General features: G+C 42.3%; 1 protein-coding gene across 2 annotated transcripts in view; it reads left to right on the top strand.

The window, feature by feature from the left end:
• Nucleotides 1-27,126, top strand: part of ARHGEF4 (Rho guanine nucleotide exchange factor 4) — a 228,225-nt gene that overhangs the window by 11,932 nt on the left and 189,167 nt on the right. For both annotated transcript variants that reach the window (XM_040613912.1, XM_040613914.1), the window contains exons 2-3: nt 3,534-3,569; nt 19,278-19,358. In XM_040613912.1, coding sequence (XP_040469846.1) covers nt 3,534-3,569; nt 19,278-19,358 — 117 coding nt within the window. The remainder of the gene's footprint in view (nt 1-3,533; nt 3,570-19,277; nt 19,359-27,126) is intronic.

Below are 27,126 nucleotides of genomic sequence, written 5' to 3'. Positions count from 1 at the left end.
TACTCTTGTGAGTGAAAGAATTAATGCATAACCTACAGTGTTTCTGTACCTGGGGATCTTCTTCCTCATCTTAAAGATCATAGTTTCTGTGAAGCTGATGAGGTGGGAGATGTCCTTAGATATATAGAAAAGGAAATCTGGGAAAGTGTGTATGAGGAATGGGGATTGGGATCACTGTGTAGAATAGAAGACCGATTATTGTTTTGTAAGACAGCAGTATTGGAGAAGGGCAAAATGTTTTAAGGCAGAACCTTCAACTTGAAAGTTTTATTTTACTTTTTCATTTCCAATGCAAAGTTCAGGACAAGTTCACTGAAGTTTGTGAACCCTTCAGCAACAGTTTGGCGAAGTTTCAGGCAAGCCTGAAATGGTATATGGTTTGGATGTAAATCAGGATGGGTTTGATCCCAAGCCACCTGAAGCATAGCACTTTGGCTGCATGCAACTTTGTATTTCAGCCTTCATTGTGGCCCAGGCCTAGATTTGCCCAGCGTGAAGCTTTTGCCTGAAGTGCTGTGAATGGAGCCTGCTGTACTTTTAACTGATGTAGCACTTGCAGAGTACATCTAGTCATGGCATCCTGGTAGTGGACAGAAATGGTGAGCATTGTATACTTGTCATGGATGGCTTACTTAGGTTCTGGTTCAGCCAGATGGTCATTATAGACAAATCCATACATCTAAACCTCAAAGTTGATGAGGCAACATGTGGGTCTCATGAAGTTTTCCTCAGGTAGTTTTGTTCAGAACTCACTTCTGGGGCTACACTAAGGCTCTGGAGAAAGCTGCAATAATTCCAAAGGGTACACATTGGCACTCTTCCTAAGCATTACTTCTTGTTTAATTAGTCCAAAGGAATTTTTAAAAGATTAACCCTTAAATACCTTTTGACCTGTAGAAGTAGATTCCTTCACATAAGTCTGAAAGGTTTCTCAGTTCTGTTCTGTGTAGTGCAAGGAGTGGGGAAGATTTCTTGCAGAAGCCAAATGTTGGTTCCTGCAGCTGTATGGATTTCTTTGTGCCAGTAGTCACAATATGACCACCTGCCCTGATTGCAGGGTCAAGCCTTAGATAACACAAAATAAGCAAAGGATGGTCCTTTCTTTGCTAAAGATTTTGACATCTGTGGAGTTGAATAACTAGGTAAGATGTTATTAATAATTATTGATATAATAATTTATTGTTATAAATGCTGGGAGGGCCTTTAAAAAAGCTGTTATGGACTGACTATATTTTGCTGCAAAGTGGTAGTATATTATTATTTTACTACATTGAGTATCCTTTCCTCTTTGTTACACTGAATTGCACAACTTTGAAACTTCAGCGGAGCAAGTCTCCAGCCTTTCTGAATTTGCATGAAACGATTATGCTTGGCTGGGAGTTTTCTGACATGGTAATGTCTGTTCATGCCCTTTTCTGGCTTTCTTTCCTGTCTGTGAAAGGAAAACTCATGAATAAGATGACTGGGAAATAAATGCAAGCACCTTTTAAATAATAACATCAGAAGTAGGTCTAGAGCTCTTATGGCAGGGTTTTAAAGGGTTGCCATGTAGTCGCTTCCTTCAGAGCCAGTTCCTGTTAAGAGATACTGGGATGTGCTTTGTAAGATGCTAAACCCTGGGGCTCAGGTGAGGCAGACTTTTTGGCTCTGTTTTTTTAGTGAGAAATGGGTAGGTTACTTTGACATAGTCATCACTGGCTGCTCCTCAATACCTTGTGTCCATTGTCACTTGAGCAGTGATTAAGGCAAAATCTACGTCCAGTCCTTTCTAGCAGAAGGAGCTACTGTTTAGCTGTAACTTCTCATCTGTAAATACTCTTGCAGTAACACAAGACTGACAGTTTTTACCTTTATGTAACAAGTGTTCAGAAAAGAACTGCCTGAGCCTTTCATTTTATGGTCTCTAGCAGAGAAGTCATCAACAATAGGAAAAAACTTGGGATATGGAGTTAATTTTTTAAAAAAGTGGGATTGCACAGTTTAGAAATCTTTCAGTTTTCTGTTAAACTACCCAAATGCTGCCTTGATATATGCACTTTGAAACTTTTGTTCCATAGTCCACCATGAAATATAGCATTTAAAACAATTTGACATCATTGAGTGACATTTTCACTATATTTTGATATAGGTCACATTCTATTCTCCCTTTTTCCTTCCAAAGAATTACTTCTATTAAAAACCAACCAAACCTAAGTTTGTGATTTTGCAGCAGAATACGCTATATGTGCACACAGGTAACACAAGGTAGAATTTGCCACAAAACTCTTGTTTCTCCACCAACCCCTGTAAGATGAAGGCCCACCATCTGCACAGAGCAGCTTTAAAACTTCTCATTCTGCTTGTTCACCCTTGCTTGCTACCTCTGTCCGTGCTTCTATTCCCAGACCAGTCTCAAGCTTCCAGCCCTCGAATGCCTGCTTCCCCTGCCCATCTGGCTTTTGGTTATCTAAGGATTTTTTTGCCCCCCAAGTTCTTTTAAAACACAAATACTTCCAGAGAGAATGTGAATCATACATCTTCTGGTGGCAGATTCTGGTTCTCTGAAAGCAAAGCTCTCAGCAGAAGTGTTATATATTCCTGCTGGACTTTATTACATCCAAGACTATGTTAGTGGGAGCAGTAAATGCTTGCAAGATAAACAGAATTGCTTCTCAGAGACAAAATTACTTGCACCATATATTGTCAATCACTTTAAGCTAATCTGCTAAGCATTAAAGAATTTAGGACTCACTTATGATTTGACACTAGAATTTTCTAATGCTCCCAAGCATAAATGGAGTTACACCTGACACACCACTCTGAAGTCAGCACAGTTTGGCCATTTGTATAAAGTTAGCCTCAGAGCGCTTCCAAACTGAACTTTTTGTTTTACAAAAAATCTTCTGACTCCCCATCCAGGCTGAGATTTTCATGTGAGACTACTGGATAAACCTGATTACTGTATTAGAGGGCTTGTAATCTTAAAGTGAGAGAGTAAGTCAAAGTATTAAAGCATACAAACTAACTGGGATACTGCTAGGCTGGAGTATTACTAGTGTCTTTTTTTTCTGCAGTGTGTGTATATAAAGCCTCCTCTCCTCCCTCTTATGCAGAACTCCTGTCTAAGTAACTGTTAGGTTTTTCTTTTCTGTTTTAACTGTTAGCTTTCCCCTCTCTTCATTTAACCCACCCTTTCAGAAAGTCCTGAATACATAAAAAGCTTTTGCAGTGTGCCCTGAAGCATGTATACTGATGAAGCATATACAATGTAATTATGGATAGCACAATGCAACATCATGAAGTGCCTTTGTTTACAGCTTCTCTATCATGAGAGTATAATGAACAGATTCACTGAGGAAATGCAAAAGCAGATGCCTTTGGCTGGCTCCTGTTGTTCTCTTTTTGGCAAAGAAAGAGGGACAAATCTACCCTGGGACAGCCCCACTGAAGTCAGATGAGTTACACCAGGCAGGAACTGGAACTTTTCTCTTTTTTTAAAAAAAGAACAGTTTCCAGATCTCTCTTCCCTGACTGTCACAATTTCTCTTCCACAGAAAGCCTATGAGAAAAGACTCTCTGCTTCTAAAAAGGTAGGATAACCTTTTAATACCTAATATCCGCAGCAGTGTAAGTTCTGTGTGTATCTACGAATGGCTGTAATTGTAAAAGTAATCTCTAAGTATTTATAGAAAAAAGTATACTAAAAACCTAAAATCATATTTATTGAATGGGAAAGTAGGAACAGAATGTACTGTGAGAGGGATAGAGTACTAATACACAGCTGTGCTGCAAGTGCATGACATACGCTTAGAGCTGGCCTAGGTATCAGCATATGGTATCACCTTGAAACGTACTGCGTGTAGTGAGGTGTAACATTGGACAAAGCTTCTGAGGGCAGATGTCTGTGAAAGCACCACACTTCACATGTCTGCGAAATCTTTAGGGAAGAGGAACCTGTGGCAACTCCTAGTATCTTGCATATTTGCAAATGATAATCTTTAAAACAAGTTTATTGGGGCAAACCTGGGATTGCGCTTCATAGCACAGTGTAATAACAAAAGTTAGCAGGACTGCTGATGCTTTGTGCTTGCTAGTGCTGTGGCCATACTTCTAGGGTTTTTTTCCTCTACCAAGGGCCTGAATGGTGCCTCTCATATAAAACCTGCCATTTACAATTTGCCTTTTGCTGAGGCCTCCTTTGTGTTCACACAAGGCAGCTGGCAGGAGTGCTGACCTCCTCCGAGCTGAGCCTTGCCAGTGCTAGCTAATCAATATTCAGTAGAGTCAGTTGCTCATTATGAAACCATTGATTATCCCTGGAAGGTTACTCCCCCTATTTGTGTCATTTTTCAGTCTCTTCCTTTTTCAACCCATCCAACCCCCCATCCCAGGCTCTCAAGAGGACAGAGTACTGGGATGGAAATGAGTTTCCCTTTCAGGATCTGAATAGTTCGTTGTCAGATGTCAAAACAGTCTTTGAAAAGGAGGTAATTTCCCCTCTGCCAGATTTTTGTTTATACCAGGTTTGCACTTTTGATTTCTGGGATATTTCTAGTGATTGCGAGCTGCGCACTTGAAGTGTTTGTTGTATTTGACTTATGCAGGTTGCATTAGTTACACTGAGCTGTGGTGTCCTGTGGCTGAAGAAAAAACCCACATCTTTTACACAGCTGTAGCTGACCTGTCTGAACTTTTGCACAAAAGTGGAGAGCCATGGTTTCATATTCCATGCTATTCACAAGCAAATAAACAGGGAGGCTCATGAAGGACTGAAAACATCCTGCAAGCCCTTGGCTTCTGGCATGCTCGGCTCAGAGTACACCCACATACATTACACAGTCTGTTCCTCTTCCCTAACACAAAAGGGGAGGTCTGTGAGGTTTGGCAAAAATCATAACAAAGTCTCTTCTTTTAAATGTCATTTGTCCACTTAAGGATGTATTCAGTCAACACAGCAGTAGAGAAGTGTGAGATAAATACAGAAGTCTAAACACTTGACTTTATTAGAATAGATGCCAGATACATAGACAGATAGAAAAGACTAAAGAAATTGTTTTGGCTAGCTTGATTGGTTGCTTTGATTGTAAGTATATCATTAAACATCATAGCAGAGATTACAGATCAAAAAGGCAAGGTCCAAGGCCTCAAAGGAGGGGAGCAGGCAGCTGGAGCTAAGAGACAGATGGGTAAAAGAAAAGCCGTTTGCAGAGAACACAATGCTTACCTCCGTTACACTACTCAGTTCAAGTTAGTGCCCTGTCAAAAGAGCAGGAACTGCACTGGGCTGTGACAATCTACCTTACAGAGTGACTACATTAGAAGAGCTGAACTTGCAGTTGATGGGTAGTAACTGTAGTAAGAGGATTGAAAGTCAACAGCTTTCAAGCTTTATCCTGCTTGTCCCTTGGCTTGGATTTAAATCATCACTAATTCAAGCTAGATGCTTCTGTCTGGGAGCAGAGTCAACTATGCAAGTCAAAGCACAGCAGAAGTTATTACCTCAGTGAAGGTGAGCATCTTTTCCTCTCCTGCCCTTAGCACTTGAAGGAGGAGCTGTGTTTGCATGGAGAGCAGACCCTGCTGTCTGTCTCTGATTTTACACAAAGTGCTATATTACTAGGGAATGGAAAGCCAGAGAACACATAAATACTGTGGAACTCCTGCAGTGGATGGCATTATTCACTGTTGATGGAACAAAACATAGACCATACCTGGTTAGCACCTTGCATTGGCGCATCTTGGTTCATCTTACAGACTGGTCTGTGGTTTTGTCAGGTGCTGATGATTTTAGCCCATGTCTCCAAGGGCTGGTTCAGAAGCCAGCTCTGTGACCATTGCCAGCAATTCAATCTTGTCCGGTCATTAGTACATGCCAGAGAGGTGATGACAGGGATGTGAAAAATGGCAAGCTGGCAGACTGGGGTTTGTTTAGCCAGGGGGGTTTCCTGTCAGATCCCTGTCTTTCTGATCAAGGCATGTGACACAATGGATCTGTCAGACTGCCAGAGAAAGTTTGGTGAAGCATAAATCAGGCATTAATGTAAAAGTGGGCAACAGACAGTTCCTCGGCTGATAGAGAGGGAGCTGTCCCTGGCATGGGAGAAGAGTGACTCCACCTGCTGTCCTGTTTGTCGGGGAGTACTTACTTTCCAGTGTCAGTTGTCATCCTGCTGGTGTTAATTAGTGTTTTTAGCTATTTTCTGCAAAAAGACTTGTTACTACTCAATGGAGAGGATCCCTGAGATATGGTGTTGTATTAAAACAGAACAGATATTCTTTATGTCCAGTTTGGCTTTCAGCTGTCTTCAATGTGCCTGAGATGTATTTAAAGGATGAGGTGAAGGACTTATATTATGTCTTGATCAGAGAATATCATCAGGGTATTACAGAGGAAATGTTAGCAGAGAGCATACTGTTCCCATGCCTCTGTTAGGCAGAACTCTTCCTGTCCCATTTATATTGACATTACCCTGTAGTAATCATTGCAGTCCTAGAAGGAAATACTGAATTGAATGTGTTCCTACCTATTGCAGCAGATAAAGTAAGTTAGCATGTTGGGACCAAGCAGCTCGCACCAATTGCCAGGAAGACTATCTGATGGAGCATAAACATCTGTTCTCTCCATCTCCTTTTCTTGTTGTTCATACCACTTGTGCTGTGGGATGCAGTAAGTTGTTATGGAAGCAGTCATCTCCAGGGTGCAGTGACAGCCAGTGGGTTAAAGAGCAGTGACCTCTTTGTGAAAAACCTCCAAAGAATTGTGAAACGCCTCTTAAGTAGTTTTATGCATTTGGCCAGTGAAATTGAACCACAAAGTACGTTCACAATTTTCCTTCTGGATTTTCATTATGTAGATTATGCCTTATAGCTGCATAATGACATTTAAAGTAATAGAACAGAAACATCTCATATAGGTAATGATGTCCTGAATATGTATTATGTTGACTGAGAAGCCTGCATTTGTTTCAAGCATGGTTTTTTTCATGGAGAAAGGCTATGTGTTTCTGTCTTGGCAGCAAACTTTGAAGAAGATACACAGAGACTGAGGAAAGACTTTTTGTAAAATCTCATGGCAGTGTAGTCATACAGTCAAAATACCCGTAGGACTGACCTCCACAAGTGGCAGGTGCAAAGCATGAGTTCTCATATTTCCAGTGTAGCAAATGAAATATTCTTTGAAATTCATGAGTGTAGAACAAAATTCTGAAAGATCAAGAAGACTTTTGGTGACAAAGTTATTCTTGCATTTTTGCAAATCCCTCCCGTAAGGAACATAGATATGAAGTAATGGCTGTGCAGATTCTCAGAGCCACTGTATGTCGTGTGGCTAACAGACTTTTCAGACTACTTTGGTGTGGATCTGAACCAGTCAGTCTGTTCATATTGGAGATAACTATGGTCATTGAACCCATATGGACCTCATTCTATTAAAAACTCCATAAAAAACCCCTTAATATACTACCGTCTGGAGGTAATAAAACTCCAGCACCCAGAATTGTATGGGAGGCCATGTCAACTTTAGTATCAGGTCTGCCAGTTCAGGCACTGCCACGTACTTATCTTTAAAATGACTGGCCAGAGAGTATTTTCAGTAATCCTTGCCCCCAGGCAGCAGGCTATGTGAATGGTTTGTGCAAAAGTCAGCATTTCACATTACAAATGAAATATGTTTCTACTAGATAGAGGTGAGCTCTTACCCTGCATCAGCAAATCCTATCTTCTGGGTTTTTTGTCTTTGCTTAAATACCAGTAAAAAGGCCCACTTAGTATTCTGTCTTGTGTGCTTATTACCTGATTTATGATTATGAAGGTAACAGATCTCTGTTGCCTTCCATGTTGGAGTTGTGCCAAGTATTTCCTCCTGAACTGATGAAGCGTAATGTTGGTTATTCTCTGTTTGCTGTCAGTGCAAGCTCTGAAAGCAAAGATAGAATCAGGATTAATTTGTCTGCAGTTAGAACTTGCTTTCATTCTGGTACTTCAAAAGCTGCTGTAGAAAGAGTGAGTTTGTTAGCCCATGACAGGTGAAATTGTTGCATGCAACAATTACACTTAAGTACTTGATCTGCAGTCAAGTGAATGAGTTGGTGTCATTTGCCGAATTAATTTAAACACGGCATTGGTATGTAATAGATTCACCATTAGCTTTCTGATAACTGTCAACTTTTAGTGTAAAGAAGCAGTTAGAAGATGACTATGTCTTTTACAAAGAAGGAAAACAGAATGATAAATAATTTTTCACTTTGCAATTGCTAAAGGTTTTTTATGGTAAAGAGCAAAACCCAAAAGAGCTTGGAGGAGGAGACCTTTTAGGAGAACACATAGTTTGCAGAGAGTCAGGATGGCATTAGCTTTTCCTTTAAATATGCCTGTACTTTTCTTGTATAGAACTTTTTTTTTTAATAGTACTTATCACCATGGTGTCCGAGTGCCTTCTCCATGAATTCAGTCTTCCAGTATCTTTTGTGATGTAGCAAAAGGAGACTGAGGGCTGGAAACAGTGAATTATTTGCCTAAGATCATTCAGAAAGTCTGAGAGAGAGCAAGGAACTGAATGCAGATAACCTAACACTCATATAATGTCTATCCTTTATTTTAGGAGTGAATGAATCCCAAAGATTGAAAGCAACCCAGAATATTATTTCCTATAACTATTTTCAGTTTAGATTGACTCAAACCCAGGCTTTTCCTTGGCATCCGTTCAAGGCAGTAGATATAAGGCAGATGCATTCAACAGTGAGCCCTTTTTTACAGCATGACATTTGAGTTTGCATCACTGTAGCCTTTTTTTGGTTGTGTTTTTTTTTATAACTGTTTCTGTGCAGTGTTGTCTTTGCCTGCCTGGTGCAGGGCATCACCTCCTGTACAAACTGGCTTGTAAACCCTGGGCTCACAGTCAGGATAACAAGGAGTGAGGCCAAGAGGAGCACAGAGCTCCTTCCTTTACATATTGCTGCTCTGGCTTTCTTCAGTCATTAGTGAAATGTTTTCTCTTGTTGCAGGTTATGCAAACAGTAACCGTCCAGGTTGAACCTGGCCTAGCCCCTTCTGGCTCAGTGTGGGGGTAAAGTGCATTTCAGTATCTCCATTTTATATTAGTATTGGCATCTCCATTTGTGGTTTTGCTAGACACTATATAAAAAGCACTGGCATGCTTGTAAAGATACTTCTTTCATGGTAGGTGCCTGCTTCTGGTGGTGGTTTTCTCACTCCCTGGAGTTTGTAGCAAGGCTCAGTTGTTCAATAGTATGGAGGCCCAATTTGTTCATTTTTCCATCTCGGTGTCCCTCAGGGAGGGCAAAGTGCATGGCTTAAAGACATCCCTTATCCCCTCAGTGCTGTGCTAACTTGGGAGTCCAGTGTCTTTAATTTCTTGTTGCCTGAACTCAATTCCTGTTGTCTTTCAGGTGACAAAATGAACAGGTCCCTGGGGAAGTTGTGCTCCACTATGTTTTCAAATCCAAATTTCTCCACTAGCTTTGGATTTAGGTTGCAGGGTCCATTGCAAGTCAGGCTGCTGAGTATGACTGTACTGTATGTGGATTCTACAATTTCTGACTGTTATCCCAGTGACTCAAGATTATCAGCTTCAGTTTCCCTTTAAAATAAAAATAAAATGGGTCTATGGTTTGCATTCAGGGAAGCAGAAACTGAGGAATGGAAATATCTTAGTTAGGTGAAATTGATGAATAATTTCATATCCACTCTTAGTTTCCACTGGGGACTCAGTGCAGATTCAGGATCATAATTAAGATGCATATTCTGCAGGATATATTGCTTTTTAAGTCAAATACATGGAGCTATTCAACCATTATTTTCACCAGGTTTTCCTGAAGAAACATTTTATGAGACTTTGGACTGCATAACATGTATGTGAAAGTATGTGAGGTACTTCAAATTATAATAAGGAAAAACTGAGCTCATCGTTATCTGTGAAAGGAGTGTGTTACTGGGAGTCCTAACTATCCCAGAACAGGCAATGAGGGAATGCAATTGTACCCAGTATCAGAGTGAACACTAACTTCTGAAATGGCAAAGGACCATCTTTACAGTCCTAAAGAACTTGAAGAATCACTTTTATAGTAAGTTTTTAGCTTAATTCCTAAGGGAATGAGGCAATTGAGAAATCTATGTCTGTCTCACTGCAAGTACCTTTTGAAAATACTGACAGTTTTTAACCAAATTTAAAAGAGGTAGAAGTATCAAAGCTTCCTGAAATTTTCAAGACCGCTGGCACTTGAGTAAAGGAGGAATGTCCAAATTAGTGCTTTTACTGAGGGAACTCTTCTAATGTGTGCTTTTACTGGCAAGCCCCACCCAGCCAGTCAGCATTTATGTATTGATAGGGCAATGTGTGAGGAGCTGGTGGGAACAGAGCTAATGCGGTGAGTGGAGAGGATATATTAGAGGACAAAAATCTGTAGGAAATCAGGCTTCATCAGTTCTGCCTCTTGGGGAACAAGCTGTTGTTTAGCAGAGCACAGGGATGCTGCATAGATGCAAAACCTCTGTTACAATTTAGCTTTTGTCTTTTAGTAACAGAGTATAATGTGGAAAGACTCCTTCAACATTTGGACAGTAGAGCTGAACAAAAAGAGACCATTATATGCAATATCTGTCAAGACTGGAGAATAGTCTGCTAGCCTGCCAAATGCAAATGAGGATTATTCATTCATTTAGTCCAAAAGAGAAAATGATATAATTTCTTTGGTTCAGTTGGTTTACTGTGACAAATAAACAAGAAGGAGAGGACTCCAATATGGCAAATGTTCAACCTCACATAGCTTTAAAGACTGTGGAAATTATTCTGCTCTGAGCATAAGCCTTATTTTACATTCTTCGCCCAAACATAGTCCCTAGATCTTCAAAGTGATTTATATGCTTCCTCCCCCAAGTAGAGAATCTTGTAGAGGAATTGAGACCCAAGTCTTGTTTATTTGCCTTGGACTTTTAGGGCAATGACACATTCATCTTGGTTGGATGTGGGCTGTTCTGAACCAGCCTGAGCTACTCATTTTACTAGGTGCTGTACCAAGTTTAGTCAAAACATTAATGCAGTTTTGTACATCTGTCATGAGTAGAGACATTTTAGATAATTGCAAAATTCTGGTCCGCTTCATGGGTGGGAGTGAAGGGACATGGGGGGGATGTGAAGCTGAAAAGTGCTGGCTGGTTTCCAGCATACAAGTCCCAGGCATTTTGCAGAAGGAGGCTACAAAGGAAGAATTCAGTTGCTCCTCTGCACTTCAGCTGAGTTTGTGAGACTCACTGGAGGAGTTGTTAGGGCTCTGGGGAAAAAATGGGCAAGCCAGAGGGGAAGCAGGCATACCTGTGTGGTTGGTGTTAAGATCAGCCCTAACTGTCAGTGATGGACATGGTATGAAACAGTTGGAGCCTCTGAGCACCTTGGAAGTGGCAGGTTGGATGCTGTTGTGGGGCACTCTCCTGGCAGTTCTCTGTTGACAAGAGATGGCAGTCCCCTCTCACTGTGGGGACAGAGCAGCAAGCTGAAAGCTGCATGCACACCTACCGCTGTGCTAGGAAACGGTCAGCAAGGTGATGGGTCAGATTGAGCCTACAGGTCAACAGACTGCTACAAAGGCAGAATGTCACAGGAGTGACCTTCCTGCACAAGCTGAAGCTTTCTTGGCAAAGTAGATGTGATTCCTGGCAAAGCCTCACTTCAGCAGCAGCACCATGTTAGGGTTGGTGGCTCGGCACGAAAACTGCTTGTGCATCATATAGAGATCTCAGATCTTCAGTACCTATAGCTTCAAGCAGATCTCATTGTTACCCTTCCACTGCAAGTCTTTGTGACTTAGTTTAGTGAAATACAAAATGAGAAGGTTGCAAACCTTATCTCCTAAGAATGTTTTTCAGAAAGGTAATAGACTCAATGGGGTCATTTCAGGAGCCTGATTTGCAGGGACTCTTGAGAAAGGTTCATCTTTCTCTCCCCACGCCAGTGACACTGGCGAGTCACTGCCATTCTGCAGCCCCAAGCTGTATTTGCTTACTAAGAGTTTGAAGAGTGGAGGGTGTGGGGCGGGTGGCGGTGGCCCGCAGCGGGGTCCCCGGGCTGGGTGGCGCGGTGGCAGCTTGCCCTCTGCTGGCTGCCGGCACCGGGGCGGCCCGGCGCGCAGGGAATCGCTACGGCGGTACAGCCAGCGGCTTCCAGGGCTGAATTCGTGACCTGGATAGTTCTGCTGGAATATAAACTGATTACATCCAAACGGGTGTCGACATAAAAGCGATTTCTTTAAAATGACTGCCATAGGGAGTGGAATTATCTGTCTACAAACCAGCATGAGTAGCACAATTGTCCTCAGACTTGAACTTGAACCATCAGGTGTCAGGCTAGTTCTGTCTCAAGGGTTTTCAATGCTGGGTTATACCTGTTACCTTCCTCCCAACAAGCTCCCTTTCTCTGCCCCACCATACACATGAGACTGAGGGACAGGTGCTCCCAGTGAAGTCCACAGTACCTTCATATTCCCCTGGAGAGAAAAAGTAAAGGGATAGAAGGGTAAGTCAAGAATAGCCAGAGCTGCTTCATGTACACTGAAGTGTGTTGCTCTCTTCTACGAGAAGTTAGAACACACACGTGCTGTGTTGTCTTCCCCTTTGCCAGCTGCAGGGAAGGTGAACAAGGGTGGCATGGTCCCTCCCAGAGCTCTGCTGTGCGCTGAGGGTTATCTACACCTTGTGCTTCCATACTCAAGCCTGTCCACTGTACAGCTTCTCTGTCCTCATGAACTGGTTCTTCAGCCACCCTGGGTTTGTTTTGCCATGTCCTTCTGTCAGAAATAAAAGCTGTTTCCTTAACCCTTATATTTCATGTTTTGATGTTAATCCTGACATTCTTTACTCAAATCCAAATAATATGCGTTGCCTTTACAGTTCTAAAAGGATAATACTTATCTTGGATCCTAAATGCTTAATTGCATCTGATTAAACAAAGCCTTCTTAAAATAGACCCTAAAAGGGAAAGATCCAATTGTTGGCCTGTTAAATACCAAAATAAAACAAAACCCTGAGGAAATGAAGGGGTAGCAGTCAGTGGTGTTACAGTTGCTTAGGGACTGACAGTAAGAAAAGTGGCATCTGTCCAGAAGAGGCCCACAGCAGAGAGGCAACCTCCGTCTGACATGGAGAATGGGATAAGGCAGTGCAGAAACTGATTTATATTCGCAAGTGAAATTTATGAGAGAAATGTATATATATTTTATAGTTTGAAGACTATTCATAAAATCATATGAAAGAAAGTAACTATGATAATGAGAAACAACTTGAAACACCACTGTATTTTTTAATTTAGCTCCCTGAAGACTACAGGTCTTTGTGTTTGAGTGCATGAGCTACTGTTTGGCACATTTCCTGAACCACTTTGTCTATTCACTTCTTGCTAATGTGAGAGTGCCCAGACTCCCTGGAAAGAGGGCTTTGTTGGAAACCTTTCATTATCAAGGATTAGCTGTTTGGTAAACCTGTGTCCCCTTTAACAGTCTGACGGGAAGTACTGGCTAATGAAGGGCTCATTGTGGTGGTTCTGTGAGTGTGGGACTTGAGTCCATTTTATTGCTGAAACTGCAAGCCAGTGTCCTTTGTGCTTGTGAGGACTGAAGGGAAACTGAGTCATGCCCTTTGGTTCTGCTGAAAACATGTGGTGAAAAATATGCTTTCCTTTCTCAGTACTGTTGCTGTGTTTGTTGTCTAAAGGCTCTATGTAGCAGGGAATTTTGTTGCTATATTACAGAATTATGTGTGTAGATTTAAAAATTGTTGTGTCAATGCCTAGGGATAGCTTACTTGAAACATTTTCATATAATACAGCATGAAAAACTGAAATAATACAAACCATTAAATGTCTTTATCACTTCATAATGTAGTTGTAAAATTCTTGACATAACCAAATGTGAGCATCCTCATCCCACCTCTAGTCAGAAGGCATGGCAGACAAGTACAGGGTATGCTTTACTGATAAACTTCCATGTGTGTTTGAAATCTCAAGAGAGATTTACTAAAATCCTTTATGAAAGTAATGTACTAGAAATCCATTCTCAGTGAAACATATTCCAGTACAACTTATATCATGAAGAAATACTGCTGAAAATCATCATCAGTCTGTGATGTCCAACAGGATTCTTTTATCTCTACAATAAATCTCTCTCATTGAAACTCCCAAGCCCCTCACGACTCCAGGGATGGTTAGTGCCTCCAAATGCAGGGAAGCAAAGAAAGACAGCCCTGTAAAACCATTGGGAAGGAAAACGAATCCCTATCCACACCCCCAACCAGGCTTTGTGTGTTTGGGAAGGGGGTGTGTGGAAGGATCCAGGGAACTGTTAAAGATCCAGAGGCTCTTAAGCACCAATGCTTTTCGGCGGAGGTGCCAGCAGGTTTAGTGTGGAACTGCTCATATTAAGATCAGAGGATTAAAATCAGATGGTTTGGATTTTGCTTTCCCCCTCCATTACAGCTAATTAGGCCAAGTGCAGAGGGTGTCCCTATTGATCCTGAACACATGTGACACAAGCGGTTCCTTGCAAGAGGAATCGGCTCTGGGAGAGTGTTATTAACTCCGTCTGGGCAGGAAGGGCAATCAGGTAGCCCAGGGATGTGTGTGTGTGTGACTGGGGGAGTCAAGGAAGAGATTATGCTTTAATGAAGGTTTTGAACTCATTATCTGGCCTGCATTCAAAGGCTGCAAGAACTCTAATCGTGTACATAAATGCGTGTGGTAGGAAGTGACTGGAGAGTGGCCAGGAATACAGAGATTACTGCAACCCGCATCTTGCTCTCCCTCTCCCACTGCCCAAGTGCTGCCTGACCTCTCAGCTTCATGCGGTTCTGCCTGTCTGGTTGTATGGGACTGTGGGAACACATGGGGACTCTGTTACTTTTTGACTTGTGATCCTACAGTAGTTTTTCACCATAAGCTTTTTATATCTATATGCTAAAGTGGCTCCGTACCATTCATAAAAGGAGGAGATGCAATGCTACTTTTATATCTTTTTGGTGTAGATATGTAAGTGGGTGTAGGACACTATTCCCAGAACAGTTCAGGGCTTTGTGCTGGTGAAGGGGGACATGGCACCACCAGGACCCAGGACAGGAGCTGTGGTGCTGCTGGTGACTGGTGGCACCAGTGCAAACCAGGCTCTCAGTCTCAAAAACTAAACACTCACCTGCCTCTTTATTCTGGCAGTCCTTCTGTCCCCCAGTAACCATGTACAATGTAACTCCTCATTTCTAAAATGCACGTAAGGTGGAAGGCATACCGCGTTTCTCAAACAGCCTGTGGCTTGGCTAAGCAGGAAGAAGACTGCATGTGGGATCATTTTGACAGGCACAGATCTCATGCTGTGGATTAAAGTCTGGCCCAAGCCTCTTTCCTTGCCGCTGCAAAGTCAATGGGGCCACAGGCACTAAAACCTGGTCCAGGTCTCAGCCCTAGTGGTTTCTCCAGGAGCACAGCACCTCTGGCACCGTGGTAGGACATTAAGGTGACAGCTCCCTACTGAGAACCCCAAGACATGCCTGCACCCAGAGGCTTAGATGCTCTCCCATCTACAACAATTAAAGAACCAAGACCGAAGCCACACGCCGAGACAGGCCATCCGAAAATGACACATTTTTTCCCTCTGTTTTGCAGCAGCAAAAGGAAGGTACCTAATTCCCACCAGCCTCTTGGGTGCTTCTCTAGAGGGGGAGTGCGTGCACGGTGTGGGGCCTCTAGGGACGTAGGTGAGCAGGGCTGACTCTGCCAAAGGGCTGCTCTGCCTGCGTGGGCCCTGGGAGGGTGCTGGTTCCATTGGGATGTGGTGCTGGGCAGCCTGCTCCAGCCAGCCCTGCTTGGAGCAGGGGGCAGGACTCAAGGACCCCTTCCCACTGCAGTGACTCTGTGATTCCTCCTGTCATGCTGAGTGCCACTTGAGCTGTACCCTGGCTGCTGGTTTTTTTCCTCTCTCTCGCTTGGCCTTAGCTTTTTTTGTTTGTTTGTTTTGTTTTCTCTCTCCAGTTTCTATTGGAGCAAAAATTTGTAGAACCATAAAATGCAGGGATGGAAAATGACCTTTTGCCCCATCCAGCCCAGCTCCTCTGCCAGTGCCAAGCCATTCCCTTCAAAAATCCCAAGTGACTTGTCTAGACCATGCACGAACCACTCCAGCAATGGTGATTCTGCCACTGCCTAAAGATTATTCCATGGTCTAATTGACCTTATGGCTTGGAAATTTTTCCTGATGTCTCACCTCAGGCGTTTCTGTGCTAAGTTTGAACCTATTGCTTGGTTACCACTCTCGCTTTATTCTGAGCACAGATCCCTTTGCCTTGTGTGGCTGTGCCTCTTGCCTGCAGACCTGGCATCCCCCTGGGCAGGGTTTCCATCCTGATTTTTGTCAATTTATCTGCTCTGGATTGAGCTTCTGTGCTCTTCCTGAGACATGACCCCACAACCATCATCTGTGTGGAGAGGATGGTGATGGGCTGGTGAGTGACTCAAGCTTGGAGCACCAAGCATGGAGCTGGCCGATTAGAGATTTCATTGGTTTCTGTGAAGATGAAATAGTACCAGCATGTAGCCAAACTCAGAGACAAGGCAGTACGAAGAATTCATCGTAAGTATTATAGTATTTGTTATAATAGAATAATTGCAACTAGAGAGCCCCTTTCTGATTAACATGGAGACCTTTAAAGCTTTGTAGACATGATTCTGATCAAAGTTTGAGAAGTCTTACACATAAATAGAGCAAGTGCTGTATACCCACTTGTCAGAAACTAGGCGACCACATAAAAAGAGGTGCTATGCTAAAGGAATGTCAACCACTCTAGCTTGGCCTAGCAAAGCTCTCCTGCCCCTGGGCAGGGGGCATTTTCTTAGGGTTTGTTCCTCCTAATTTGGTCCCTTCTGGCTTAACTCACAAATGGCCCACCCATAACTACTTTCCGGTGAAATGAAGCAGAAATGTGGAAGCCACCTGTGGCCTTCACCTGGCCTGTGCACAGCACCATTGCTTTCCTGCCTGGAGCTGTTCTGCAGAACGTTCTTCCACCAGAGGGCAGCTGGTAAAAGGAATGTGATGGGCTTGCCTGGCTCGAGATGAGACAGCAGCTAATTTGATGCTAATTATTATGGTTGTAATTTCCTCCCCAGCCAGATACAATCCCCTTCAGCCATCTCCAATGGTATTATGCTTAGGGAACACTTCCCACAATAAAAGCACAGGCGTGTTCTTTCCCAGTTACCCACAAGATCCATCCTCAGCTGTAATCTGAGCTAGACACGGTACAATTAGTTATTTGTGTTTCTGAATTAGCAAAAGACTAAGCTTTAACAATCCAATAACGTATCAAAGATGTGTTTGCAATCAGTTTATCCTAGAGCTCCATTTGTTGCCAATCTGGCGCACACTGCAGTCTAAGGTAGAAGAAGCAGAGGAGGTGGGCAGCTATTTACAGACAGCTCAGCACTGCGTCTCCTCACTTTATGAATGGTATGGAGCTATTTAGATATAAAAAGCCTATGGTGAAAAATTGTTGTAGGATCACAACAAATAAGTATCAGCTGCTTCCTGGGTGTAGTTGTACATGAAGAATACAGGGAATGAGGAAAACCTGCTTGTACTAAGTACTTATTTTGCCTTTCCTTGTGATAGGAGTGCAATAGGAAATCAGCTACCAGACTTGGGATCCACCTGTGCTAGCATATCCCACACTCCCTGTCATTGTGATCTGAGCTTTTACTGCTACAAGTTTCAGATAATCACTGAAGACTGAGAAGAGATTCAGTGTTCTTCAAATAGAGACAAGTAGCAGCTCTGACCACCCTGTAATGACTAAGCTCAGTCTTAATTGTGTTTCCTGATTTTCATCTTTACTCTTTCCGTTTCTTTCACTTCCTTTCCCTTTTATGTATGCTGTTACTTTCTCTGGGGAGATAGATTTGCTCCTCTATCTCATGTTGAGGCTGAATTTGGCTAAAGTCAGTGAGGTCTCTACTGCGCTAACAGCAATTCATCCTGCAGAAATAAATGGGACTTTAGAGAAGTTGGAGCTTGATGATGCTTGCAATTAAAATATTACTTTAAGGTCTTTATGTTTGATGTTGTAAACAATCATACTGCACAAACAAACCAAGGGAGACATCTACACAGTACAAGCCTGGAGGATGGGAACACAAATGTATGACCTTCACCCTCATTCAGATGCTCATAGAAGTAATTTTCCATGATAGACCAGACACTGAGACTTTCTTCTTTGGTCAGATGATAAAGAAACTTCACCCACTGAATTCATCTCTCACAAAGATAGCAAAACCTAACTTATGACCAGTTCCTCCAGAGATGTCACTCATGGTAAACCTGAATGTTTGTAATTATTTCCAAAGTTTTAAGACTTTGCATTGAAGTGAGAAGGGGTATGTACTCTTAGATCTGAAGGCATTCTGCCACTTGTTGCCTTCTTTTCAAATTTTGAGTGGGAACTTCACATTTACATACTCCTGATGCCCTTTGGTTTGCATGGTTTGGTGTCTGATGATTAGGAGACAGTGGGCAGCACTGACTGACTACAGTTCAGCTATTACAGATCTCTAGCTGACTGAGGACAGATGGGATATAGGAAGGGTGGAGGGATAAGAAGGTAAGAGGAGGACTAGTTAACCTCTAAGGCATGCAAAAGAGTACATGCACCAGTGAAGAAGTGTGTTTCTGTGACTTGCCAGAGCTATAAACAGCAGAAACTTCTCTTCTCCTGGAAATCTACAGTGGTACCCAGATGAAGCCACAGCTGATGCAATGGCTGGCTGTGGCAAGGGAGCCTTCCTTACCAGCACGCCCTCAGTTCTCCCTAGCACACAAGGCTATAAACTCATTTCGGTGCCTAATGCAGTTGCTTCTTCCCTCTTCTTTGTACCCTGAACAATAGTGATGAAGCCAAGTATTAAGTGAGTATTATCCGTTCTTGTGTTGAGTGAAGCATGGAACTTGTGAAAAGCCCTTTATGTTATATAATTAAAGACTGTACTTGAATACATAAAGGAACTGCTTTATTGTCACACCAATAATTTTAATTCTGGTGATTCTTAATGTTTGAGAGCTTGACTTTGTAACTGCAGAGATGCTCCTTTAACCCTGTTTTGTACACATAGTTTTTATGTAACTCAAGAAAGCTTTTTTTGTTTTCCCGTGGGTGGGCAAACTGAAAGCAATAGTACTGGTGACTCCTTGTTCCCTAAAGGTCAAATATATATATATATATGTATTTTTTTATTTTTTTTCCTTCCTTCCTCTGCACAGGAGTGCCAACGAAGTGCTGTAAGAAGGGCTACTGAAGAAACAGAAATAAGTAGTTCTGGGAAGAGGCAGCTCCACATCCAGGTACAGAGTCACTTCTATTATTTGGGGTTGGGAACATGCTGTCATTCATGGTTTAGTCAGAAGGCTCTTTGTATCTGCAGGGACTGGAACTATCATCTGTGTTCTACCAATTTAAAACAAAGTCTGGCTTCTTTACGTAGGAATATTTGAGCATCACAAGAAAACATTCAGAAAAAGTCTATTTCAACATGGTCTATAACGGGGGTCAGCTTGTATTTCTTACAGCTGTCTTTAAAGAAATTTCAGGAACATCCTTTAATGGAAAGCTAATTTTATAGCATAATCTTCTACCAAACTCTGACAATACCAAGTATACAATTCTAAGTTCACTCGTTTTTCTTATGTATTATGATAGGGTTTTAATTATATGTCAGTATAACAAATGTCATATACAGTATAACAGAGTGTAATTTAATGACTCATCTGAAGACAACACAACCTAAAGCTGTTCAGCCCTTCCTAGAATTCTGTCCCATGTATGTACAATAGCTACAGCTCAAAAGCTCATAGCGGTAGTATAAATTTTTTTTTTGCAGGATTATGAGCTATGGGGAATTAGTTATTGTTTGATTCTGTCAAGTAATATGAGTTTTCAGAACTCAATCCTGTTTTCATATTAAATGGAGTTGATCTTGAATGCCACTGTTTCAGACCTTGTACCTGGAGCCCTGTTTGATGCTGGTTTTACCGGTTCAGTTCATTAATTTTCCTGGTATTATGTAGAACTGTTTTATGAAGATTAATAATGCTCTCAGAGCCCTCAGACCTTTCTATATAATTTGTGTGCCTCTACCGTCACAGGATCTGAGTGTTGTATTCTTTGTGTTTGCTGTTGCACTATGGCAATTCAGGGAGGCACAGTGATCCTTGGAGAAAAGCTGAGGAGTTAGGAGTGTGGATGTCAAGTGCTATATGCAGAGCAGTCTTAGGAATAAATACCCAAGTCCAAGATACAAATTCTCAGAACTTCTGCTCATTTACCGTGCAGCTGGGGTTGCTTGGTTAGTTCCTTCGTTCCTCAGTATATAGTGGAATTTGTAAATTAGACCTTTTTCTGTTCATTTTACCTGAGGTGCTTTGTCTTGCCAATATTTTTATAGATTTGGGCTTTGCATACAGTGAAAGACCCGTCAGGTGATGGTGGTTTCACTTTCTGTACAATAGCTCCATAGTTAGAACACCCAGTCAGGACCCAGGACACCTCTCATTTCTTTCCTCCACATGAGGCTTAAACCCCATGATTCCAATTTTTGGAAGAGTTTTCTTGCTCCTCATAGCTTATGTGTTGAGCTGTTTGGTGGTAGGAGGGTTCTTGTGCCTTCCCATTAAAACTGTTCTACTCTACATGGTACAATAAAGGATCAGCTGAAATTAGAAAGATCAAGAGAGAACATTACTCTTCAGGTCTTAAGACTGTGGAGGTGGAAGGGAGGTGCAACAGCTGTGATATGACTTGTCTGCTCTGCCTTTTCACATAATTGCTTTACTTAAACTTTTGGTCTAGCATCTCCCATTTTTCTGCTGCTCTGTTTCTTATTTATTACATCTCCATTCTTCCCAAAATTACAAAGTACCTCAGTTCCCATATCTGTATCTTTCCTGCTTCCTCTAATCTGGCTTTTGTCGGTCTGCTGCCAAAAGGGTAGCATATAAACTGGAGCAAAGCTTCCTGGATATAAGAGACTTACAAGAACATCTTGGGTATTATCCTTCCAACTTGAAATAATGAACGTTACAGTAAACAAAATGCAATGAAAGTGGCAGTGCAAGTGGGACCATAAAAGCATCTGGCCAGTGAAGCTTCTTTCTGCCAGGTTGCCTTCCTTCCCAAGCTTGCCCATGGAGGAGTTCACTGTACACCTTCTGTAAAACACTTCTGATGGGTAAAAAGCTGGCTGGATGGCTGAGCCTGAAGAGTGGTAGTAAATGGAGTTACATCTAGCTGGTGGCCAGTCACACATGGTGTTCCCCAGGGCTCAGTGCCGGGGCAAGTTCTTTTTAATATCTTTATTTGCAATCTGGACAAGGGAATCGAGTGCACCCTCAGGAATTTTGCAGATGACACCAAGCTGGGGGGGAGTGTTGATCTGCTGGGGGGCGGGGGGCTGGGCAGGCCGGGCTGAGGGGCCGAGGCCAGCGGGTGAGGGTTGGCAGGGCTCAGCGCCGGGCCCTGCCCGTGGGGCACAGCGGCCCCCGGCAGCGCTACAGGCTGGGGCAGGGGGCTGGGAAGGGCCCGGCGGGACAGGGCCTGGGGGGGCTGGCTGGGCCGGCTGGGCGGGAGCCCCCCGTGTGCCCAGGTGGCCAAGGCGGCCAGCAGCGGCCTGGCTCGTGTCCCAGGCAGTGTGGCCAGCAGGGCCGGGGCAGTGCCCGTCCCCCTGCGCTCGGCACCGGTGCGGCCGCCCCTCGACTCCTGGGCTCAGGGTTGGGCCCCTCACGGCCAGAGGGACATGGAGGGGCTGGAGCGTGTCCGGAGATGGGAACGGGGCTGGGGAAGGGTCCAGAGCACAAGTGCTGTGAGGGGCGGCTGAGGGAGCTGGGGGGTTCAGCCTGGGGAGGGGGAGGCTCAGGGGGGCCCGTATGGCTCCCTACGGCTGCCTGACAGGGGCTGCAGGCGAGGGGGGGGGGGTGTCGGGCTCTGTTCCCAGGGAACAAGTGACAGGACAAGAGGAAACAGCCTCAGGTTGTGCCAAGGGAGGTTTAATTTGGATATTGGGAAAACTTTCTTCACTGAAAGGATGGTCAGGCATTGGAACAGACTTCCTAGGAAAATGGTGGAATTGCCATCCCTAGAGGTGTTAAAAAGTGTGTAGGTGCATTAGGGACATGGTTTAGTGATGGACTTGGCAGTGCTGGGTTAATGATTGGACTTGTTGATCTCAAAGATCTTTTCCAACCTAAATGATTCTATAATTCTATGATTCACTTGTTACAAGTGTTTCTTCTCCAGCTAGAGCTGACTCATAAGGCAAATTGATGTGTTGGGGGACAACAAGTCAAAGGAATGTATCTGTACTCGTGTGTGGTTCTGTGTGGGATTCATCGGGGGAGGCTTAAGTTGAGAAGAAGCCCAATTTAGAACACAACTAAAATGATAATAAACCTATTCACTTAATTCCAGGTCAGGTTAAGAGGAAAGCTTGCTAACTAATGCGGTCAGTGGCCTGTTTGCCAGCTTATGTCCTTTTCTAGCAAGCACCAATTTAAAGTGGTTAATATCCAGTCTCTTCATTTGAGTGAAATTTAAGCAGCATGCAATTTTCTCTGTCAGTTTAACACATGTGAAATATTCTGCCAGACTCTGGAATTTCATGCTGTAGACACATAAATATACCTCTTTCCCTGTGTTTTCCTAACAAGAACATCAGACAACACCCCACACATACTTAACTTTGAAAAGACAGAATGGTAAAACTGGTTTCATAGAGTTCCTGTCTGAGAGAATACCAGTCTTCAAACATCCTGGATATTAAAAGTTTCTGCTTGCTTCCTGGGAAATTAAGTAGTAAAACAAGCTTGTATGTATGTGAAATCAGTTATAAAAGGCTTCTAGCTTAAAGTGAGTTACCTACTTATAAACAGTCTTAAAAGTGTGGGCTTTTTCATATAGTGAAGTAATTTCTGTTTTCTTTTAACATGGGCGCTGATGACCCTTTCTTGTTGTAAAGGTGTAGCAAGTGTTTGGAAAGATGAGGACCTTAGTGTTTCAGAACAGCTTCAGTTCACTTCCTTTACCAGATCCAGAAGGTGCTGACAAACAAGCAAGTTCAGAACTTTCAAACAGCACTGAGAATGCCTTGAGATCAGAAGCACTGGTTATCTCTTACAGCTCATGAATGGAGTAGGAGACTGTTCCTGTTTAAAATCCTAAACATTTTGTGAGTCTTGAGGCCTGCCTGAAAATAGGGGTCTTAAAAGCGAACTGTGAAATGACAGTTGAGATGATCAGCTGCTTGGTATAAATTTAAGACCCTGTCTTTAGTACTCCTGTTCGAAAATTTTGGCTGATACTTATAGTGTCTACAGAATCCTCTTCTCACAAAAAGAAATCAGGTATTAATTCAAACCCACCATGGATATTTATGGTTTAACAAAGTTTGGATTCATATGGAAACTGTGCTTTCCTTTATGTTTAGAGCTCCCTAAACAAGCAATTTTTCCTGGGGTAATGCCAATCATCAGTGGAACCTTATATGAAAATTTATGTTTGAAACCATGTCTGATATCCTTATATCCCTTTCATTGATTTGCAGGAAATGGAAGGCTTGGGCTTCAGCAATAGCTCAAGGATGCAATGTGCCACATAGGCTAATGTGATATAGAAAAGGTTGTGGAGGAAATTAAATTGTTTACTGGTTGGATAATAAAAAGCTGTGCTGTGGTTGCTGACATAAAAATGGTTAGGATATAGAAATGTGTCATAAATACAGCTTTAATGTTCCTCTAGTGTTGCCTTCATTAGAAAATAAGTGTACGGAGTTACTTACTAGGAAACATCATCTAAGAGGGGATGTAGTTGCTTGAAGATTTCAAACAAAATAGCAGGTTTAGAGCAAGGAAAAAGTCGTCCAGAACTAAGCTGGATTTGTTTAATTGAGGAGGGGGTCCTAGTATTACATAATTGGAAGGTATTTAATTTAATGAGACTGAGGACATACGTGTTTTTGTAGGTAGAGGTACAACCTTGGTCAATTTGTGAATCAGAAATCAGTTTTCCCAGTTTGAAAGCGAAGTACTTAGTATTCATTTAATCTTGAATTACTTAGGTTGAATATGTGAAAGCCTTTATTTTCTGCTGTACAGTAGTTCAGCACAATGGTTGGTAGAAGAGTTTTAAGTATTATTATTTTAATAGCTGGCATAGTGTCATCCAGACATGAAGCAGCACACTACTTTCTTGATGTATCAACACCATCCTAGAAAGTGTAAACTGAAGTGAACTTCTATTTGTAGAAAAGATTGCTGGGGTGAGATTTTCCTAAAAAACAGCACATAGCTCAGGTGGGGGGAAAAAGCAAGAAAATAGTTAACGTTAATATGCTCTGAAGGGAACATGGCAACAGCAAAAAGGAAGTTGGCTTCTTTCCATGACACTCGATGGCTTTCACTGTCCTGGAGCCATGCAACTGGTTTTGTGTGCATGGAGCAGATGGGCTATGACAGGATTAATCTTGTTTTTCTTGATGTTGGTGACTCACCTGAGCTTTAGTACGTGTGATTTGAAGCCCAGTGATTAAACAGCAAGGACTGAAAGGGCATAAGGAATGACGTACCCTGTCAGTCAGCGAAGTGCTGTTTCCAGCATGCTTTGGTATATAGCTGACCACCTGAGAAAACCAGCTTTTCTAATTTCATATCTTCTGCAAGCACATGAATGTCATCTTGGGACCATTTTTAGTCTGTATCATACTTTGTAGGAAAGAACTGGTTTTGTGGCAAGCTGGGAGCATCTGGCAGGCTATTAAGCTAGTAGCTAACCCTTAATGACTCAGAAGAAAACGTTGTGTCCTGCCTTGATTTATTGCTAAATCATAGACAATCAAGCTGGCTTTCAGGCCAATTTCTAATGCCAGGCATACACAATATAAAGATGGGGATGCAGTGGCATATTCCCAGTTTTAAACAGTTCTATTTCTTGCCTAAACTGCACCTTTTGGGGCAGCATTCTCCCTTATCTCCATCTTCTCTGTTTTTACTGCTGATTGGTAAGAGACTTGTGCAGGTTACTTCTGCAAGATAGGCTTGTGCAGTGTATAAGAGCAGAAGTAATGATCAAAGCAGGCTTAGTACTTACAGATGGGTGTGTGCAAGCTTCAACTTGCAAGCACCGTGTTACTGCATAGGCAAAAGCAAGCCAAAATATTTGCATTGTCTTGTACACACACTGTGTAAAATTTGGCCCATTACTGTAAAAATATTTTAAAACTATTTGTCATGGGTAACTTGGTTGAATTTCTTTTCCTTACGCCTTGAACTCTCAAAGGGATCTAAAACATTCAATAGCAGTGTTTGGCAAAAATAAAATGCAATGGATCTTTTACACTTGGCCTGTTTTGGAACACAGATTTGCCAGATTTTCAGCTTTTTTTTCTAACAAAGTGCTGCTGTTCAGAGTTTTTAGCCAGAGAGTCTCCTCACCCATTTTTTTTCCTGATATTGGTGTCTGGGTTCTTTGGGCTGTGCAGGCAGCAGCCTGGCAAATGTGATTCAAGTGAATAATGCTCCACATCTTTGATTTTCTTCATTGCTTAATCATCCAGATCCAGTTTTCCTCTGTGGAGACGTCATAGTGTTTTACTTTTACCTCATTGTCAGCTTTTCTCAGATTTTCCATTTCTTCTCATGGAAAGTTGCTATGAGAAGTTCTCAGAATTACAATGCAATTATTGTAGCTCCTTTGGCAAGCCAGAAAATGAAGCGCTTTGTAGGTTGGAAAAGGAAATATTTTTTTTGTTGTTTTTATTGTTCCAAACCCTTTCCCTGGGCTACTCCAGAGTTATTTCAGCACCAGGACTCTGTTCTTGGAGAAGTTATGACACTGTAAATGGACTTCTGTTGTACGTGCACCTTAGTGAAAGTAATCAGTTGGTAAACTTAGAAGGTTACTGTGGTGGTGTTTCTCCCCTGTTATGCTGAAATCCACCATTACTGTAGACTTGCTTACCTCAAAGAACAGAAATGGTAGTTACCTGGTTATGGTATCGCTTTTCAATTCTCCCTTGTTGTTTGTTGGGACATCCTGCCGTTTAGGCTCTTCTGGACAGGTTGTTCAGTGTGTTGGTGCAGAACGTAACAGTGAACATAAATTGTATCTTACTCTGTCTTGCCATTAAAGAGTGAGCAAAGAGTTGGAGTCCTGTAATATCTGAAAGAAAGAATCAATGTTTCTGGTCCTCTAGGTGTAGTAATTGTCTCTGTTCAAGGTGGTGAGGAAAGCTTTAGAAACTTTCAGATTTTGCAGGGGAGGATAAATTTTAAGTAGCCAGGTTTGTAGCTGTATATTGTGTATGTATATCCATTAGTGAACATCCTGTTTTCTGGCAATTGCAGCTGCTAGGGCAAGATTTTATCTCTCTTAAAGTCAGTGTGACAAGGCTGGGTATTTGGCCAGTGACTGGGATGTCACTTGTGGTGTATGTGAAAAATTGCTATCCAAAATATTTGATGCATGGATCTAAAAAGATTTTACTGTGAATAAACATAGATAGGTACTTATGATAGATAGATTTTATGATCACCCAAACTTAAAAATATTTTATCAAACTGAAAATAATCTACATAAAGCTCAACAATGCAAATAACTGGAAAGGCAGTGAATGCCAGCCATGAGTCGGGAATGTAATTTTGTCTATTGCTTTGTGCTTGGCATACAACAAGAGATATTTGTTGAACTTTAGCAGGCAGAATTAAGACTACAATTGCAAGGCCTTATGATCTGAATAAAATGCAAATGACAATAAAAGAAGACAAAACTAACAAAATTCCTATGCTGAAAAAGCTGAGTATATAGACACTGGATGATGGGTGGTCTGGGGCAACTCCATACTCAGCATACAGCTTAGTAGTTTAGGATTGTGTGATGGTTTTGGCAGTGTGATGAACGTGCTGCTCTGAAATCTGAGCAGGAATGGATATATGTTTTCAGGTGACTGTGCTTGTCCAAGTTCTATCCATAAATATGCAGAGATGCTTCCATGAGCTTGTAGTTTATAATGTACCTGGAGGCATTACATGGTCAGTGCATGCCTCTCCATATTAACTCTTGGGTCTA

The sequence above is a fragment of the Falco naumanni genome, chromosome 13, assembly GCF_017639655.2.
Source record: "Falco naumanni isolate bFalNau1 chromosome 13, bFalNau1.pat, whole genome shotgun sequence".
NCBI lineage: Eukaryota > Metazoa > Chordata > Aves > Falconiformes > Falconidae > Falco > Falco naumanni.
Note: the sequence above shows the minus strand (reverse complement) of the source record. Positions and strands in the feature narration are given on the sequence as shown.